This window comes from Trachypithecus francoisi, unplaced genomic scaffold, assembly GCF_009764315.1.
Source record: "Trachypithecus francoisi isolate TF-2019V2 unplaced genomic scaffold, Tfra_2.0 Lachesis_group12, whole genome shotgun sequence".
NCBI classification, from domain to species: domain Eukaryota; kingdom Metazoa; phylum Chordata; class Mammalia; order Primates; family Cercopithecidae; genus Trachypithecus; species Trachypithecus francoisi.
This window is the reverse complement of record NW_022681457.1, coordinates 79,633,946-79,651,390: the sequence shown is the minus strand read 5'-3', so window position 1 is coordinate 79,651,390 and position 17,445 is coordinate 79,633,946. Positions and strand designations below refer to the sequence as shown.

Genomic DNA, 17,445 nt, shown 5'->3' with positions numbered 1-17,445 from the left:
GTAATCCCAGCTACTTGGGAGCTGAGACAGGAGAATTGCTTGAACTCGGGAGGCAGAGATTGCAGTGAGCTGAGATAATGCCATTGCACTCCAGCCTGGGCAACAAGAGTGAAACTTTGTCTCAAAAAAAAAAAAAAAAGAAAGAAAGAAAGAAAGAAAGAAAAGAACAAAGAAATAGAACCTCAAAATGGAAGAGAACTGGCAGCTCACTTACCGTCCCAGTGCTGAGGTAAGTGAATACTGAAAAATCCCAAGAGTAGTGGTCCTGCCTCTGTCTTGCTTTGGGAAGCTCCTCCCCCCACACCGTGAGCTGGTTCTCTTCTGCAAGTTTCCTAAAGGGAGGAAGCACAGAGAGGTGATTAGGAGCACAGGCTTGGGAGCTGGACAAACCTGGGTCTGAATCCCAGCTCTCTGTAACTGTGCAAGTTACCTATCTCTCTGAACCTCAGTTTCCTGCTCTGCAAAGCAGGATCAAGAATGCCTAACCTCATGGGGCAATTTTGAGTATTCACAGGAACAATGCCTACAGCCTAGAGCACTGTGGGTGATTGCCTTGGGCTGCTGTTACTATGAAAATTTGAATCTATTCTCTTTGGTTTCCTACTACTGGTCCACTCTTGCCTCCCAAGCCTTCCAAGCCAGACAGTCCTTGAGAAATGAGGAGGCAGAGACCTTTTCCTCACATCCTGCTAACCTGCCCCAGACCAAACAGTGCTGGATCCTGGTTTTTTGTTTTTTTTTTTTTTTTTTTTTTTTTTTTTTTGAGACGGAGTGTCGCTCTGTCGCCCAGGCTGAGTGCAGTGGCCAGATCTCAGCTCACTGCAAGCTCCGCCTCCCGGGTTCCCGCCATTCTCCTGCCTCAGCCTCCGCAGTAGCTGGGACTACAGGCGCCCGCCACCGCGCCCGGCTAGTTTTTTGTATTTTTTTAGTAGAGACGGGGTTTCACCGTATTAGCCAGGATGGTCTCGATCTCCTGACCTCGTGATCCGCCCGTCTCGGCCTCCCAAAGTGCTGGGATTACAGGCTTGAGCCACCGCGCCCGGCCTGGATCCTGGTTTTTAAGTTGGATACACAAGGCCCTCTGAGCCTTACCCACCTCTACCCTCATCACCAGCCTCTGCCTAGCTCATTTTAAATTTTTTTTATTTTAATTTTTGTGAGTGCATAGTAGGTGTATATGCCTAGCTCATTTGTAACTGTTCCTTCAAGGTGTGGCTCAGAGCACCCTCTAGGAAGCCTTTCATGATCTTTCCCAGGTTACTCCTCAAAACCCTCTGGGTTTTCTCTCTTGCAGCAGTTAATCACAGTGGTCTATGATCTGTTCACAGGGCGATCTCCCCTCTAGCCTGTGAGATGCCTGAGAAGTTTTGAATCTGACTCATCTAGGTAAAGCTAGATTACAGTGGCTCATGCCTAAAATCCTGACACTTTGGGAGGCTGAGGTGGGAGGATCACTTAAGCCCAGGAGTTTGGGACCAGCCTGGGCAACATAGTGTGACCTGTCTCTACAAAAAATTGTTTAAAATTAGCTGGGTGTGGTGGTGTGCGCCTAGAGTCCAGACACTTAAGAGGCTGAGGTGGGAGGATCACTTGAGCCCAGGAGTTTGAGGCTGCAGTGAGCCATGATACAGCCATTGCACTCCAGCTTGGGTGACAGAGTGAGACCCTGTCTCAAAACAAAACAAAAAAAATAGTAAAAAAAAAAAAAAAAAAAAGAGGCCGGGCGCGGTGGCTCAAGCCTGTAATCCCAGCACTTTGGGAGGCCGAGACGGGTGGATCACGAGGTCAGGAGATCGAGACCATCCTGGCTAACACGGTGAAACCCCGTCTCTACTAAAAAAATACAAAAAATTAGCCGGGCGAGATGGCGGGCGCCTGTAGTCCCAGCTACTCGGGAGGCTGAGGCAGGAGAATGGCGTAAACCCGGGAGGCGGAGCTTGCAGTGAGCCGAGATCGCGCCACTGCACTCCAGCCTGGGTGACAGAGCGAGACTCCGTCTCAAAAAAAAAAAAAAAAAAAAGAAGAAAAAAGTTGGGGAGGAAAACCTGAAACCAAGCAAGCTTCTTTTTCTTTCTTTCTTCTCATCCTTCTCTCCTTCTCACCTCCCTCCACCCACTCTTTTGTTCTCCATTTCTCTCTTCCCTTTTAAGATGAAAGACATCTGGTCGCCCAGCCCACCCCTGCTATTTTGTGAGATTTCCCAGATGAGGCAAGATGTGGAAAACTACTCATGGCCTGACTGGAGTTACATTCTCCTTCCAGGTCTCCCATGTGAGATGTCAATATAAGGAAAGAACAAGACAGAGAGAGAGAGAGAGAGAGAATGAATGTGTGTGTGTCTAGGACCTGACCTGGGGAGGGTGAGATACCAGCTCCTGGGCCTCAGGCATCATGGCCAGGCAGTTCATTCCCATGCTGTGATCTGTGGCTTTCCTAGAGCATCTGGGCTGCTTACCACTTAAAGATGTTCTAGGACTTGGAAAGCCAGGTCCTGGGAGTGCAAGAGCTCAGGCTGTGTCTCCCTGACAGCTCTACCCCAGGAAGACCAGCTGGCTGCATTTCAGTCCTGCACCCCACCCGCACCTATGGCCCTCACACCTCTGCTTGTTCCCAGCCCTGTGGTCTGTGAATTTCCCACAGAGCCCAGGATAAAAGTGCATGACCTGAAGCCTCTGCCAGAGGAAGAGGGCGGTCCCCAGGTCCACCCAGTCCCTACCTCCTGAATCACCTTATCTCCCTTCTTTGCTGCTGACCAGTCCCTTTGTTTATGGTGCAGGAGAGGGAACCACTCAGCCCATAAATCACCTGCCCCACCTTTCCTTATCCTCCAGCTCTGCCTCTCCCTCCCTATTGGTCCTGCCCACCCATTCCCCTGTCCCCTCCTCACAACTGAGAGGTGGTTGTATAGCTTGGCAGTGAAATGTATTCTGGAGCCACACTGCCCAGGTTCCCAAGTCCATGCTTCACCATGGCCACCAAAGTCACCAAGCTTTGTGACCTTGAGAAAGCCATTGAACCTTTTAAATTCCCCATGAGAGGCTGAGTGCGGTAGCTCATGCCTGTAATCCCAGCACTTTGGGAGGTCAAGGCAGGTGGATCACTTGAGGTCAGGAGTGAGACCAGCCTGACCAACGTGGCAAAATCCTGTCACTACTTTTTTTTTTTTTTTTTTTTTTGGCCATGCATCTGCTCTTTAATGTTTTCCTACGATATATTAAAATAAAAACAAAGTTTCAGTCTCTTCACAAGAAGTAATTTATATTCTCTGAATTTTTTCAGCCACAACAACTGGATTCTCTTTTCTGATTTTTGCTGCAGCTTCTGCTTTGTAGTCATATGGACAGTTGTGCCTGTCAGAGTAACGATGAAGTCCACAAAACAAATTTCCACACCGGCAGTCAAACCCTGTAAGACCAACTTTCTTTCTGCACATGAAACATCTGTTTTTCTTTGGTTTGGGCAATTCAGGAGCTTTTTCTTCACTCTGAGAAGTACTGGGCTGAGAAACTGATGGACTGGGTTGAGTGACAACTGGCTCTGACACCTCTGTTTTCGGGGTAGTTATTTTGTCCTCTCTTGAAATGCTCATTTCTCTCATTTGCTGAGTTACAGGCAAGGCAGCCACAGGCACATTTCTTGATTTTTCAGATGTGCTGCCAGCAGCACCTTCACAGTTGTTTAAGCTAGTGTCTGCTCTCTGTACAGATGCAGAATCTGAGGTAGGACTGTTGGAACCACTAGCTGTCCCCATTGGGCTCATTCTGCCACTATTCTGCTGCCTCTGAAGATGTTCTTTGTAGCAAACTGAACACATTCCATTTGTCCTAGGATTTCCATAAAAGCCACATCCTGTGCTACACAGCATGGGCCCCGGGGTCTGGTTAGTCTCCTGGGCCATATTTTTCTGCCTGCGGGGGCCCAAATGCGAAAGCCGGGTTCGCGCGCGAAACCGGCACGATGAGGCTGGGCCGAGGCCTCCGGGAAGGCTGAGCCGGGCGCCCTAGTGCCGCCGCCGCGGGCCGGGAGCGGGTCGGAGCCGCAGGCGGAGGTGGCGCCGCCGCCGCCGCGGGGTCTTCCTTTGTTCCTGCAGCAGCGCCGAGCGTGGCCGGGACACGCCGGAGCTCGGGAAGTGGGAGGAGGGAAGCGGGGGAGGGGGGCGCCGAGGAGGAGGCGGAGGGACGACCGGACGCCGCAGCGGCTAATGCTGCTCAAGGCGCTCGCCCGTTGTCGTCTCACGCCTCCACAGGCCGCAGGTTGGGCGGACGAGGAGGGCGAGTGGAGCGCGCGCCGGAAGGCCTGGGGCCGTAAGGGCCCGCTGATGGCACTGTACGCCGCTCCTGCCACCGCCGGGGAAGCTGCGCGGCTCCCGGGAGCGAGCAAGCCCGCGTAAGAGATGCACACAGCTCCGTGTCCCGGCCGACTAACCCCTGTCACTACTAAAAATACAAAAATTAGCTGGGCCTGATGGCAGGTACCAGTAATCCCAGCTACTCAGAAGGTTGAGGTGGGAGAATCACTTGAATCTGGGAGGTGGAGGTTACAGTGAGCCCTGATCATGCCATTGCACTCCAGCCTGGGCAACAGAGCAAGACTCCATCTCAAAAAAAAAAAAAAAAAAAAAAATTCCCCATGGGGACATGTGGATGATAATGCCTATCGGATGGAGTGGTTGTGAATATTAGGTGAGTTAATAGTATAAAGTGCTCACAATGGCACCAGGTAAGTGGGAAGTGCTACTGTGGCTATCAGCACATCTCTTATTTCAGGTTGCCTTTATCCCTTCCGCCTCTGCACCCACCAAGGACACCTGCCATCTCCTTATTGCTGAAGTCAATAGCCCTTCCCAAGTCCTAACCTTACCTTGCATCTCTCATTCTTGACCCTACTCCGTTGGCCTCTGTGACATGACACTCAAGAGATTCTGGCCCAAGCATGGTGGCTCATGCCTGTAATCCCAGCACTTTGGGAGGCCAAGGCAGGATCACTTGAGTCCAGGAATTCGAGACCAGCCTGGACAACATGGCAAAATCCTGTCTCTACAAAAAATACAAAAAATTAGCCGGGTGTGGTGGCGCATGCCTCTAGTCCCAGCTACTTGGAGGTTGAGGTGGGAGGATCGCTTGAGACAGGAGGTTGAGGCTGCAGTGAGCTGTGATTGCACCGCCTGCACTCCAGCCTGGGTGACAGAGTGAGACTCCATCTAAACAAACAACGACAAAAGACAGAGAGAACAAGAAGACAAGAGAATAAGCTCACAGCCCCAGCCTGGGTGTGGGCCCACCCAGCCAGTTGAGGGAGTCACAAGACAACAGCAAGAAAGGCCAGATGGGATTTCATTTTGTCTCTGAGTGGTGGACCCTGCCAGGGTCCTGTGTGGCAGAGGTTAGAGAGGTAACATGGCCATGGATCAGACAGCCTGAGCTCAACCTTAAATCCCAGCCTGGGAGGAGAAGGGAACCCGGTCTTAGGCTCAGCACGTATGTGCTTGGCAGGAGCTCCTCAGCTTTGGGGAGGAGGCTCTAGGGAACCAGGCCACGAGGGCAAATCAGCTTTCTCCCCCAAGGAGCCTGTCCTAGCCCCTCCTTCCCACTTCCCAGACCCACTGCCTGGCTGTATTGTCGGACTTCACCTGAACTCACCAGGTTCAAAGCTTAGGGCAGCTTGGGAACTTGGCAAATTGGGGAAGGAGCAAGTAGACCTTCACTCCTCCACACACATTGCAAAGCCTTTGGAGGTCTGGCCCCTGGACTGTTCCAGTCACCCTTCCCCCTTTCCTCCAGCTACTCTAAACTTTCAGTTTTTCCAAGGACCAACAGCTCTCACTCCAGGCCTCAAGGAGCACAGGGTTCCTCTTCTGGAATACTTTCTCCTCCTGTCCATCCTGTTCCTGGCTAACTCCTCCTCAGCTCTCAGGTTTCAACTTAGAAATTTCAGCCTACGTGCATTCCCCAAACTGGGTGTGATCCCACCTCTGGGCTCCCATAGGCCACCCCCATACCCTGTCTGTCTTTACCACTATAGCACTAATTACAGTCCAGTGTTGTTGTCCTACCTACAGGTCACTCCAGGGCGCAGCACAGGACCTGACACATAGAGGCTTCTCAAGAAAACGTTTGTTGAAAAAATGGACAACTGGCCTGGCGCAGTGGCTCATGCCTGTAATCCCAGTACATTGGGAAGCCTAGGCAGGCGGATCACTTGAGGTCAGTAGTTCAAGACCAGCCTGACCAACATGGTGAAACTCCATCTCTACTAAAAATACAAAAATTAGCCAGGCGTGGTGGAGGGGGCCTGTAACCTCAGCCACTTGGGAGGCTGAGGCACAAGAATCTCTTGAACCCAGGAGGCGGAGGTTGCAATGAGCTGAGATTGTGTCACTGCACTCCAGCCTGGGCAACAGTGTGAGACTCTGTCTAAAAAAAAAAAAAAAGTTCGCTGGGTGTGGTGGTGCATGCCTGTAATCCCAGCTACTCGGGAGGCTGAAGCAGGAGAATTGCTTGAACCCAGGAGGTGGAGGTTGCAGTGACCTGCCATCCTGTCACTGCATCACTGCACTCCAGCCTGGGTGACAGAGCGAGACTCTGTTTCAAAAAAAAAAAAAAAAAATTAGCTGGGTGTGGTGGCATGCAACAGCTGTAGTCCCAGCTACTTGGGAGGCTGAGTTGGGAGGATTGCCTGAGTCAGGGAGGTAGAGGCTTCAGGGAGCCATGATTATGCCACTGCACTCCAGCCTGGGCCGCAGAGTGAAACCTTGTGTCAAAAAAACAAAAAAAACAGAGTGTGTTAGATCTTGCTAGACTTGGTGATATAATTAAGAGGCCATTATGGGCAGAACTGTGCCCCCTTCCAAAATTCATATATATATATAATAATAATTATTATTATTTTTTTGAGACAGAGTCTCGCTCAGCCACCCAGGCTGGAGTGCAGTGGCGCGATCTCGGCTTACTGCAACCTCCGTCTCCCGAGTCCAAGCAATTCTCCTGTCTCAGCCTCCCGAGTAGCTAGGATTACAGGCACCTGCCATTATGCCTGGCTAATTTTTGTATTTTAGTAGAGACAGGGTTTTACCACATTGTCCAGGCTGGTCTCGAATTCCTGACCTCAGGTGATCTGCCCACCTTGGCCTCCCAGTACTGGGATTACAGGCATCAGCCACCGCACCCAGCCCTATATATATATTTGAGACAAGCTCTCTGTTGCTCAGGCTGGAGTGCAGCAGCATGATCATGACTCACTGTAGCCTAGACCTCCAGGGCTCAAGGGATTCTCCCACCTCAGCCTCCCAAGTAGCTGGGATCACAGGTGTGCACCACCACACCCCAGCTAATTTTTGTTTTGTTTTGGAGACAGAATCTCCATCTGTCACCCAGGCTGGAGTGCAGTGGTGTGATCTCAGCTCAATGCAACCTCCACCTCCTGGGTTCAAGTGAGTCTCATGCCTCAGCCTCCCGAGTAACTGGGACTACAGGCGTGAGCCAGCAGGCCCTGATAAATTTTGTTTTTTTTTTTTTTTAAAGACAGAGTCTCACTCTGTCACACTCAGGCTGGAGTGCAGTGGCATGCTGCCTCCTGGGTTCAAGCGATTCTCCTGCCTCAGCCTCCAGAGTAGCTGGGATTACAGGTGGGTGCCACCACACCAGGCTAATTTTTGTATTATTAGTAGAGATGGGGTTTCACCATGTTGGTCAGGCTGGTTTTGAACTCCTGGCCTCAGGTGATCCGCCTGCCTCCCAAAGTGCTGGGATTACAGGTGTGAGCCACTGTGACTGGCCCAATTTTTGTATTTTTTTTTTAGTAGAGAAGAGGGTTTTACTGTGTTTCCCAGGCTGGTCTCAAACTCCTGGACTCAAGTGATCTGCCTGTCTCAGCCTCCCAAAGTGCTGGGATTACAGGCATGAGCCACCACTGCACGGCCCCAAAATTTATTTATTTTATTATTATTATTATTATTTTAGACAGAGTCTCCCTCTGTTGCCAGACTGGAATGTAGTGTCGCGATCTCAGCTTACTGCAACCTCCCTCTCCTGGGTTCAAGTGATTCTTGAATCGCTTTTTTTGAGACTCTGTCTCAAAAAAAAAAAAAAAATATATATATATACACACACACACATATATATACATATATATACACACATATATACACATATATATACACACATATATACACATATATATACACACATATATACACATATATATACACATATATATATATATATATGAATTTTGGGCCAGGCACAGTGGCTCACAACTGTAATCCCAGCACTTTGGAAGGGCTGAGGTGGATGGATCACAAGGTCAGGAGTTCAAGGCCAGCCTGGCCAATATGGTGAAACCCTGTCTCTACTAAAAAATACAAAAATTAGCTGGACATGGTGGCACGAGCCTGTAATCCAGGCTACTCTGGAGGCTGGGGCAGGAGAATCGCTTGAAACCAAGAGGCGGAGGTTGCAGTGAGTAGAGATTGCGTCACTGCACTCCAGTCTGGGCAACAGAGCAAGACTCCGTCTCAAAAAACAAACAAAACAAAACAAAATAAATAACATTGCAAAATTGAATATGCCCTTTGACTCTCTAAATGCCTCAGATCCATTAACCTAGGGATTTGTCCTTTCTAGCCCCACCACTATCTCCCCCTGGAAGATTGCTGACCTGTAAGGATAAAGACCAGACACTTGAGCAGACACTTAGGGTCTTCCTGCCCATCCCTAGCCCCCACTCGCCCTCAGTCATTTTGGCTACTAGTGTTTCTCCACATCTGAGACTGTCCTGGGTCTCCCTTCAGTGGTCATGAAGGACAAGATTGGAGAAGTTGGCGCTCATGGGTCTGATGAGGGATTGGGTGGGATCCCTCTAACAGCATATGGAGGGGGATGAAATGGGCATGAGACCAAAGGCCAGGGGAGCAGCAAGGAGCTGTGGCAATCATCCTGACAAGAGAGACTGTGGCCCAGGCCAGGGTGTGAGGGGAAGATAGAGCCAAGGGGATAGATATCAGAGCTATTTGGGAGATAAAATTGACAGGAATCAGGTACTCAGCAAATATTTGTTGACTTTCCTGGCTACTCTTTCTAAAGTAGACTCTTCGTTTGCTCTTCTGTTTATTCTTCCTCCAGAGCACTTTTCACAGCCTGCAATTACCTTGTTTATCTGCTTGCCTATTGTCTGTTTCCATCAAGCAGAATGTAAACTAAATGAGGGCTGCAAGTTTGATTAGTTTTATTTGAGATAGTGTCCAGCACTTAGCAGATGCTCTCAATAAATCTTTTGAGGAATGGCATGGTAACTGATTGGCTGGTGCAGAGGGAGGGCAGAGAGGTGAGAGACAAGGCCAGGAGACCTGTGGTCTTGGGCCTCTGTCTCGGGCATTGCGCAGGGGTCTAGGGGTCCACATGGTCCAGAGACTAGCTGCCCAATTGCCCGTGTCTAGCATTTGAGAAAATTCAATTCCCGGCCAGGAGGGGTGGCTCACGCCTGTAATTCCAACAATGGGAGGCTGAAGTGGGCAGATCACCTGAGGCTGGGAGTTCCAGATCAGTCTGACCAACTGTCTGGAGAGTTGAGAAACCCTGGAGAGTGGAGAAACCCTGTCTCTACTTAAAAAAAAAAAAAACAAAACAAAATTAGCCGGGTGTGATGGCGCACGCCTGTAATCCCAGCTGCTCCGGAGGCTGAGGCAGGAGAATCGCTTGAACTTGGGAGGCAGAGTTTGGGGTGAGTCAAGATCGCGCCATTGCACTCCAGCCTGGGCAACAAGAGCGAAACTCCGTCTCAAAAAAAAAAAAAAAAAAAAAAAGGGGCCGGGCGCGGTGGCTCACGCCTGTAAACCCAGCACTTTGGGAGGCCGAGGCGGGCGGATCACGAGGTCAGGAGATGGAGACCATCCTGGCGAACACGTGAAACCCTATCTCTACTAAAAATACAAAAAAAATTAGCCGGGCGTGGTGGCGGGCGCCTGTAGTCCCAGCTTCTAGGGAGGCTGAGCCAGGAGAATGGCGTGAACCTGGGAGGCGGCAGAGCTTGCAGTAAGTGGAGATTGCGCCACTGCACTCCAGCCTGGGCGACACAGTGAGACTCCGTCTCAAAAAAAAAAAAAAGAAAAAAAAAGAAAAAAGAAAATCCAATTCCCATTCACTCTCTGGCCTTCTGGCTGCTGACCCAGGCCCGCGGGTATTTTCAGAGGAAGGGAATTGGGGACCCCCCAGGAACCCGAAATCTGCCCCTCAAGAGTGTAGAAGTGGGTAGCGGAAGATGTGGCCTGGAGCATGGTAAAAGCCTTGAAATTCCAGTCTCTGCTTGACTCCTAACCTGGCAAGGCAGCCCTCAGGCCAGGCAAGCCAGGCGCGAGACTGTGCCTTCCTTCCAGGCCCTAAAGAGGGCAGCACTGGGCCGGGCCCCGAGCGAGGGCGAGCGACACAGGCTGTCCGGCACACTGAAAGGGGAGTGTCGGGTGACACGCCCGGGGAAAAGCGAGCGCCGCCCCTGCCTCTCCGCTGCTGGCTGGAACGCTGATCTATCTAGTTGCTGGGGGGACGCCCCCAGATGCCCGGGCCCCACTCGGCCTTCAGCACATGCCCCGAAGGATGGGGAAAGAAAGAGGCCCCCAATGAGCGGGACTCGCAGTGGCCAAGGAGGGGTGAGAAGCGGACAGGAGATCAGCTGGCCCCGGCGGCCTGGTCGCACCTGCATGGTGACTAGCTGCCGGGCTGCGCCCCGGGGCGCAGCCAGGAGGCGGGGCCTGGCAATGCGTTGGGTGGGGGAGGAGCTTCTGGGTGATGTAAGGCCGGGAATGGGAGGGGCCTCTCCTCGACTCGCTGCCAGGAAGGGGGCGGGACTCTTGGTGACGAGGCGCCGGGGAGGGGGCAGGCGTTCATTGATAAAAACGCTGGGCTCCCCCGGGCGCGAGCGCAGCGTAGCAAATACAGGCAGCGCCACGCGCGGCCGGGGCCGGGCGGAACCGAGAAGAAGCCGGGCCCGCGCTGCGAAGCGCCGACCGCATGGAGCCCGCCACCAGTTTCCCGTCCCCGCGCCCCTTCCAGCGTGCGGCCGCCGAGCCCGCTCCCCCGGCCGGGCCCGGGCCGCCTCCGAGTGCCTTGCCCGGACCTGAGCTGGAGATGCTGGCCGGGCTACCAACGTCAGACCCCGGGCGCCTCATCACGGACCCGCGCAGCGGCCGCACCTACTTCAAAGGCCGCTTGTTGGGCAAGGTGGGCCGGGGGACGTTCGCGGGGTGGTGATGGTGGAGGTGGGGGTCTCGGCCGGCCTCATTTCTGGCACCAAGCCGGGCGTGGGCACTTGACCCCCAACGCGGGGACGCCGGCGGGCCAGACTCGGCCCCCCTGGAACACCCAGCCTGACGCCCCCTCTTCACAGGGGGGCTTCGCCCGCTGCTACGAGGCCACTGACACAGAGACTGGCAGCGCCTACGCTGTCAAAGTCATCCCGCAGAGCCGCGTCGCCAAGCCGCATCAGCGCGAGAAGGTAGGTCCAGGCTCAGCGGGCGAGGGGTGGGGTGGGGACAGTGGCATGGGAACCACGGAAGGATGACGACCCCGCGCCCTCATCACAGATCCTAAATGAGATTGAGCTGCACCGAGACCTGCAACACCGCCACATCGTGCGTTTTTCGCACCACTTTGAGGACGCTGACAACATCTACATTTTCCTGGAGCTCTGCAGTCGAAAGGTGAAAGATGGTGATATCCGCAGGGATGAGGGTGAGGGAGAGAAGAGAGTCTTAAGACCCAAAGCTCGGGCCCTGTTTCTTCCTCAGGGAGCACAGATGGAGGGGGAGGGGGAGGGAGGGCTCACCAGGGGCTGAGGCAGTGGCTCTTTGCAGTCCCTGGCCCACATCTGGAAGGCCCGGCACACCCTGTTGGAGCCAGAAGTGCGCTACTACCTGCGGCAGATCCTTTCCGGCCTCAAGTACTTGCACCAGCGCGGCATCTTGCACCGGGACCTCAAGTTGGGTGAGACTCCTGAGCCTGGAGGATGGGAGGTTGGGGAGGGAGGGAGGAAGGAAGGAAAGAATCTGACACACCTCTTTCCCTATCTAGGAAATTTTTTCATCACTGAGAACATGGAACTGAAGGTGGGGGATTTTGGGCTGGCAGCCCGGTTGGAGCCTCCGGAGCAGAGGAAGAAGTGAGTTTTGAGGAAAGGAGCCTGTGTGTGATACAGATGACATGCGTGACAGACAGTGCATATGTATGTGGGAGGCAAGGTGACTGCTTGATGTGTGCATGAGATAAATGGGAAGGAATGAGGAGCTGTTTATGCATGTGTGAAGGTGGAGGTGGCAGCCTGTGTTACCAGGACCAGTGGAGAGGCGTAGGATCCTATAGGTGTGTGACACAGATAGGGTAGATGACCCTGAGTCCCTGAGACAGATGGGGGTGTACAGATTCTTGGAGGCATACCACTTACCCTTCGTGTGGATGGGGGAAGGTTACAGGCAGCGTGTGTGTGTGTGAGAGACAGACTGAGAGTGTGGGAATGGTAGGATATGACACTGGGTGTAAGAAGACCCTACTGTGGCCATCGTACTTTGTGTGTGTGACACAGACAGCATATGTGGCAGATAAGTGTTTATGGGGGTTGTGACAGCTGGTGTTGGTGTGTGTGTGGCACAAACCATGGGAGGTGACAGCCTGATGACTGTCTGACAGACAGGAGTGCAGGAAGGGGGAAGGGATCAGCTGTGGACTCTCTGTGTTGACCCTGGAGGAGGGGACTGGGCTGGGGGTCAGGCCCTCCTCCCCCTGTCATGAAGAGCAGCTGAGCAGCTGGGCCAGGCAGGTGGGCGGGGACTCAGCTGCCATCCCTGGCATCCATTGTCCCAGGACAAGCAGGAGTTCTCTGGCCTTTGGTGACAGGCAGCTGCTTTGTCTGGACTCACAGTGGGGGAAGGGGTGGGGGGGCTGCTGGGCTGAGTCTCAGCCTTTTCTCCTCCTCCCCACCCTCTTTCAGGACCATCTGTGGCACCCCCAACTATGTGGCTCCAGAAGTGCTACTGAGACAGGGCCACGGGCCCGAGGCGGATGTGTGGTCACTGGGTTGTGTCATGTGAGTTGCAGGGTCCAGGTTTGGCAGCAGACAGGTGGTGGGTGTGTGGGTGGGGTATCCCCTCCACTTTACTCCTGACCCCTTGGCCCTGCCCTATAGGTACACGCTGCTCTGCGGGAGCCCTCCCTTTGAGACAGCTGACCTGAAGGAGACGTACCGCTGCATCAAGCAGGTTCACTACACGCTGCCTGCCAGCCTCTCACTGCCTGCTCGGCAGCTCCTGGCTGCCATCCTTCGGGCCTCCCCCCGAGACCGCCCCTCTATTGACCAGATCCTGCGCCATGACTTCTTTACCAAGGTCTGTGGCTCCCCAGACCTCTAAGTCCATCTGCGTATTCCCAGGGATTGAAAGGGTGCAGGTGACAGGGCCCCTGGAGCCTCTCTTCTCTGTTCACACGGCTCCCCTCCCTAGGGCTACACCCCCGATCGACTCCCTATCAGCAGCTGCGTGACAGTCCCAGACCTGACACCCCCCAACCCGGCTAGGAGTCTGTTTGCCAAAGTTACCAAGAGCCTCTTTGGCAGAAAGAAGAACAAGAGTGAGTCTGGGGTGTCAGTGAGTTGAGGGGGCAGAGCAGCAGAGCAGCTTGTCACATTTGTCTCGGGTGTGTGAGTGTGGGCGCCTGGCAACTCCTGGGGAGAGCATGTGCAGTACAGGCACTTGGGGAGGCCAATCTCTGTGTCATCCCTGTGGGAAGTGGAGGGGCTGGGCAGGATACTGAGGACGGTATCATCCTTCACCCCCAGGTAAGAATCATGCCCAGGAGAGGGACGAGGTCTCCTGTTTGGTAAGCGGCCTCATGCGCACGTCGGTTGGCCATCAGGATGCCAGGCCAGAGGTGAGGCGCTCACGTGGACACTGTTCCCCTGACTCACCCCCACCCTAGCAGCTGAGGGAAGCCCAGGATAAAAGGCTGCTGAAGCATCCAACCTCGTGGTGGCCTAATTGGCTGTGTGTCACCAGCCTGGCGGGGCTGACCTGGGGTGCCCTGGGAGCCAGGGCAGGGCTGGGCCATGGACTCAAGGGTTTGGATTTTGGGGCCTGTCTCACTCCCTTTTCCTGCCCAACCCTCCAGGCTCCAGCAGCTTCTGGCCCAGCCCCTGTCAGCCTGGTAGAGACAGCACCTGAGGACAGCTCACCCCGTGGGACACTGGCAAGCAGTGGAGATGGTGAGGAGCCAGGGAGGATGAGAGGTGCCAGAGGTTGCTGGAGCTGAGATCAGGGACCAGAGGGAAGGAGTGGGCAGAGGGGCCTGGCCTGGGTCCTGGGGTGCTAATTCCTAAATCTCTGTGCCCTGTCTCCTTCAGGATTTGAAGAAGGTCTGACTGTGGCCACAGTAGTAGAGTCAGCCCTCTGTGCGCTGAGAAACTGTGTGGCCTTCATGCCCCCAGGTAAGGCTGGGGTCTGGTACATGCTGCTGTGGTGGGAGTTCTGTGGCTGGGAGTTCTGCTCCTGGGAGCCAGGAGCAGGTCCTGACTCCCTCCTTTACCATGACAGCGGAACAGAACCCGGCCCCGCTGGCCCAGCCAGAGCCTCTGGTGTGGGTCAGCAAGTGGGTTGACTACTCCAATAAGTTCGGCTTTGGGTATCAACTGTCCAGCCGCCGTGTGGCTGTGCTCTTCAACGATGGCACACATATGGCCCTGTCAGCTAACAGAAAGTAAGTGCTGGTATGGGGTGCCTTGTATTCAGGCCACTAACCCAGCAGTGCCACACCCTCCTGTGTGCTCCTGGGCTCAGTGGTCTGGGTTTCTCAGGGGAGGGGCATTGGTGCAGGGCTCCCTCTGACCTCTGCCTCCCCATTCTAGGACTGTGCACTACAACCCCACCAGCACAAAGCACTTCTCCTTCTCCGTGGGTGCTGTGCCCCGGGCCCTGCAGCCTCAGCTGGGTATCCTGCGGTACTTCACCTCCTACATGGAGCAGCACCTCATGAAGGTGTGAGGGCTGGGGCTGTGGTACATTGAAAACTAACCTATCCTGATCTCTCTGATTCCCCCTTGGTGGTGGTGGGGGTGCTCAAAGCTAGAGGATAAGGCATACACTAATGGGGAGGGGGCTGTCTCACGCTGAATCAGTGACCTGCTCCGATCCTGCTCCCAGGGTGGAGATCTGCCCAGTGTGGAAGAGGTAGAGGTACCTGCTCCACCCTTGCTGCTGCAGTGGGTCAAGACGGATCAGGCTCTCCTCATGCTGTTTAGTGATGGCACTGTCCAGGTAAGAGCCTATCCAGGAGTTTCCGGGAAGGTCTGGGAGGCCCAGGATGCTGGGGAGGAAGCTGGGCCCGCAGCCTAGGTCCTGACCACTGTCATGCTCCTGTGTGCAGGTGAACTTCTACGGGGATCACACCAAGCTGATTCTCAGTGGCTGGGAGCCCCTCCTTGTGACTTTTGTAGCCCGAAATCGTAGTGCTTGTACTTACCTCGCTTCCCACCTTCGGCAGCTGGGCTGCTCTCCAGACCTGCGGCAGCGACTCCGCTATGCTCTGCGCCTGCTCCGGGACCGCAGCCCAGCCTAGGACCCAAGCCCTGAGGCCTGAGGCCTGTGCCTGTAAGGCTCTGGCCCTTGCCTTTGTGGCCCTCCCCCTTCCTTTGGTGCCTCACTGGGGGCTTTGGGCCGAATCCCCCAGGGAATCAGGGACCAGCTTTACTGGAGTTGGGGGCGGCTTGTCTTCGCTGGCTCCTACCCCCTCTCCAAGATAAGCCTGAGCCTTAGCTCCCAGCTAGGGGGCGTTATTTATGGACCACTTTTATTTATTGTCAGACACTTATTTATTGGGATGTGAGCCCCAAGGGGGCCTCCTCCTAGGATAATAAACAATTTTGCAGAATTGGACTCCCCCTCACTCGCAGTAGAGCCCATGGACTGTGGCCACCGCGAAGAGCGAGGTGTTGGTGTAAGAGACCGAGGCCAGCCCGTCGCGCGCCACGTCCCAGAGCGCGCGGCTGACCACATGAACGCCCTGGCCCGCGCGCGGCCCCAGCACCACGCTGCACACCAGCTTGTAGCGCGGCAGGCTGAGCTCGCGCAGGCGAACGTGCACCTGCTCGCAGAGCTCCTGCACCAGCCGCGCGGCCTCGGCGCTGGAGTAGCACGCGTCGCGCAGCCCTGCGGACAGTGCCGCCTCCAGGGCACGCTGTGCGCGCGCAGCCTCCCAGGGCTCCCCGGGCACCGGCTCCGTGCGGTAGGAGGGCGCCACCCGACGGGCGGGCTCCAGAGGCAACCCTGAGAAGCTGACCCGTGAGCCCAGAGGGGGCACCGGGCCGAGGGATGGCTGCCGACCCCCAGGACCCGCGCCTGGCCCGGCCAGCGAGTTGCGACGGGAGAAGGACGCGGCCAGGCCCAGCATGGAGCCCCGGCGAGAGGCCGGGCCAGGACCTGGACCTGCCGGTCGCGCCTCATCAATGCTGGGCAGGCGGCCTCGGGGCCGCACTGGTGAGGGTTTCGGCCCGTAGTCTTTGGCATTCTCCTCCTCCTGGCGTCCCGGGGGCAGAGGCCTGCTGGCCATGGACCTGCTGGCTAGAGGACCTACACTCAGGGTGGCCTTCACTGGGCATCTGTCTACCCACCCCAGCCTCTTGCTCAGTGATGTCAAGGGTTTTTACCTTCTACTCCCTTCTTACCTGTGTTTTAGAACAAGTGGATCAGATAGTCCCAGGCTGCCTGGGTTCCTAGGTGCTGAGAAGGTTAAAGGTTGTTAGACACATGAGCAAGGGACAGGAGGCTGCTGGGACTGGGATCCTGGGCTAGTCCCTGCCTGCTGAGCTCCTTCTCTGGGCACTATGGAGGTTAGCCAGGTACGCTCAGAGTCTTAGAGACTGCCGTTTCTCCCTGCCACCCTGCTTCTCTGGAAGGAGAAGCAGGCCTCTGCCTCAGCCTGGCCATGGAGGCAGTGCCTCCAACCCCTAACCAGGAAAGACTGACAGATCACCTCTTTCAACCCCACAGATCCTTCCAGCCCTGGGGGTGTTGAATCCAGTCATCTTCCACCCAGATCTACTCTAGAGTGGCTGGCACAAAGATCTCCCCTACACCTGGCCCAGGCTGAGGGCAGACGACTTGTGAAGCCCCTTCCGCCTTCTGCCTTTGGCCTCTGATCCCACTTCCTCCAGAATCAGTTCTGGGATGGCCGCCCTCTGCTCCCGAAACTCCCTCAGGCACCTGAGTCACCTGCAGGCTTTGGCTTCTGAGTTCTGTCAGGCTCCACAGCCCTGGCCCCACTGGCCTGAAGGGCAAGTGGGAGGGGAAGGACCTGTGTTGTGGAGTTGCCATGGTTGCTGGAGCAAACACTTCTCCCTCCAAGGATCCCTCCCTCCAGTCCGGCTCTGGCTTAACCTGAGAGCCCTGTTACTGTGAGCATGTGCTGAGCGTGGGGT

General features: G+C 55.0%; 3 protein-coding genes across 6 annotated transcripts; 1 reads left to right on the top strand and 2 right to left on the bottom strand.

Annotated features, from left to right (window-relative positions):
* Positions 1-3,154: 3,154 nt before the first annotated feature.
* Positions 3,155-4,438, bottom strand: LOC117092696 (AN1-type zinc finger protein 5-like). The gene has a single exon (XM_033226672.1). The coding sequence runs from the start codon at positions 3,896-3,898 to the stop codon at positions 3,257-3,259; it is 642 nt and encodes a 213-aa protein (XP_033082563.1). The 5' UTR covers positions 3,899-4,438; the 3' UTR covers positions 3,155-3,256.
* A 6,040-nt stretch (positions 4,439-10,478) lies between these two features.
* Positions 10,479-15,904, top strand: PLK3 (polo like kinase 3). The gene is made up of 15 exons (XM_033226660.1): positions 10,479-11,210; positions 11,377-11,484; positions 11,573-11,689; positions 11,843-11,972; positions 12,060-12,147; positions 12,973-13,068; positions 13,168-13,366; positions 13,481-13,607; positions 13,816-13,907; positions 14,145-14,238; positions 14,377-14,460; positions 14,567-14,729; positions 14,878-15,007; positions 15,173-15,286; positions 15,396-15,904. Exons 1-15 carry the CDS (start codon positions 11,001-11,003, stop codon positions 15,585-15,587), a joined length of 1,944 nt encoding a protein of 647 aa, XP_033082551.1. The 5' UTR covers positions 10,479-11,000; the 3' UTR covers positions 15,588-15,904.
* On the bottom strand, positions 15,822-17,366 carry TCTEX1D4 (Tctex1 domain containing 4). 4 transcript variants are annotated; one of them, XM_033226664.1, is made up of 3 exons: positions 17,231-17,366; positions 16,693-16,747; positions 15,822-16,588 (listed from the first exon to the last, which is right to left on the bottom strand). In XM_033226664.1, exon 3 carries the CDS (start codon positions 16,575-16,577, stop codon positions 15,912-15,914), a length of 666 nt encoding a protein of 221 aa, XP_033082555.1. In that variant the 5' UTR covers positions 16,578-16,588; positions 16,693-16,747; positions 17,231-17,366; the 3' UTR covers positions 15,822-15,911. The 4 variants fall into 4 exon arrangements, with proteins under 4 accessions (XP_033082555.1, XP_033082556.1, XP_033082558.1 ...); XM_033226665.1 differs by having other exon boundaries at positions 15,822-16,584; positions 17,231-17,360; XM_033226667.1 differs by having other exon boundaries at positions 17,240-17,335.
* Positions 17,367-17,445: the final 79 nt, after the last annotated feature.

Coding starts and splice junctions, on each gene's coding strand:
- LOC117092696 (XM_033226672.1), bottom strand. CDS start 3,898: ATGGCCCAGGAGACTAACCAGACCCCGGGGCCCATGCTGTGTAGCACA.
- PLK3 (XM_033226660.1), top strand. CDS start 11,001: ATGGAGCCCGCCACCAGTTTCCCGTCCCCGCGCCCCTTCCAGCGTGCG. Junction 11,211..11,376: donor AAGGCCGCTTGTTGGGCAAG/GTGGGCCGGGGG, acceptor CCCTCTTCACAG/GGGGGCTTCGCCCGCTGCTA. Junction 13,908..14,144: donor ATCAGGATGCCAGGCCAGAG/GTGAGGCGCTCA, acceptor CCAACCCTCCAG/GCTCCAGCAGCTTCTGGCCC.
- TCTEX1D4 (XM_033226664.1), bottom strand. CDS start 16,577: ATGGCCAGCAGGCCTCTGCCCCCGGGACGCCAGGAGGAGGAGAATGCC.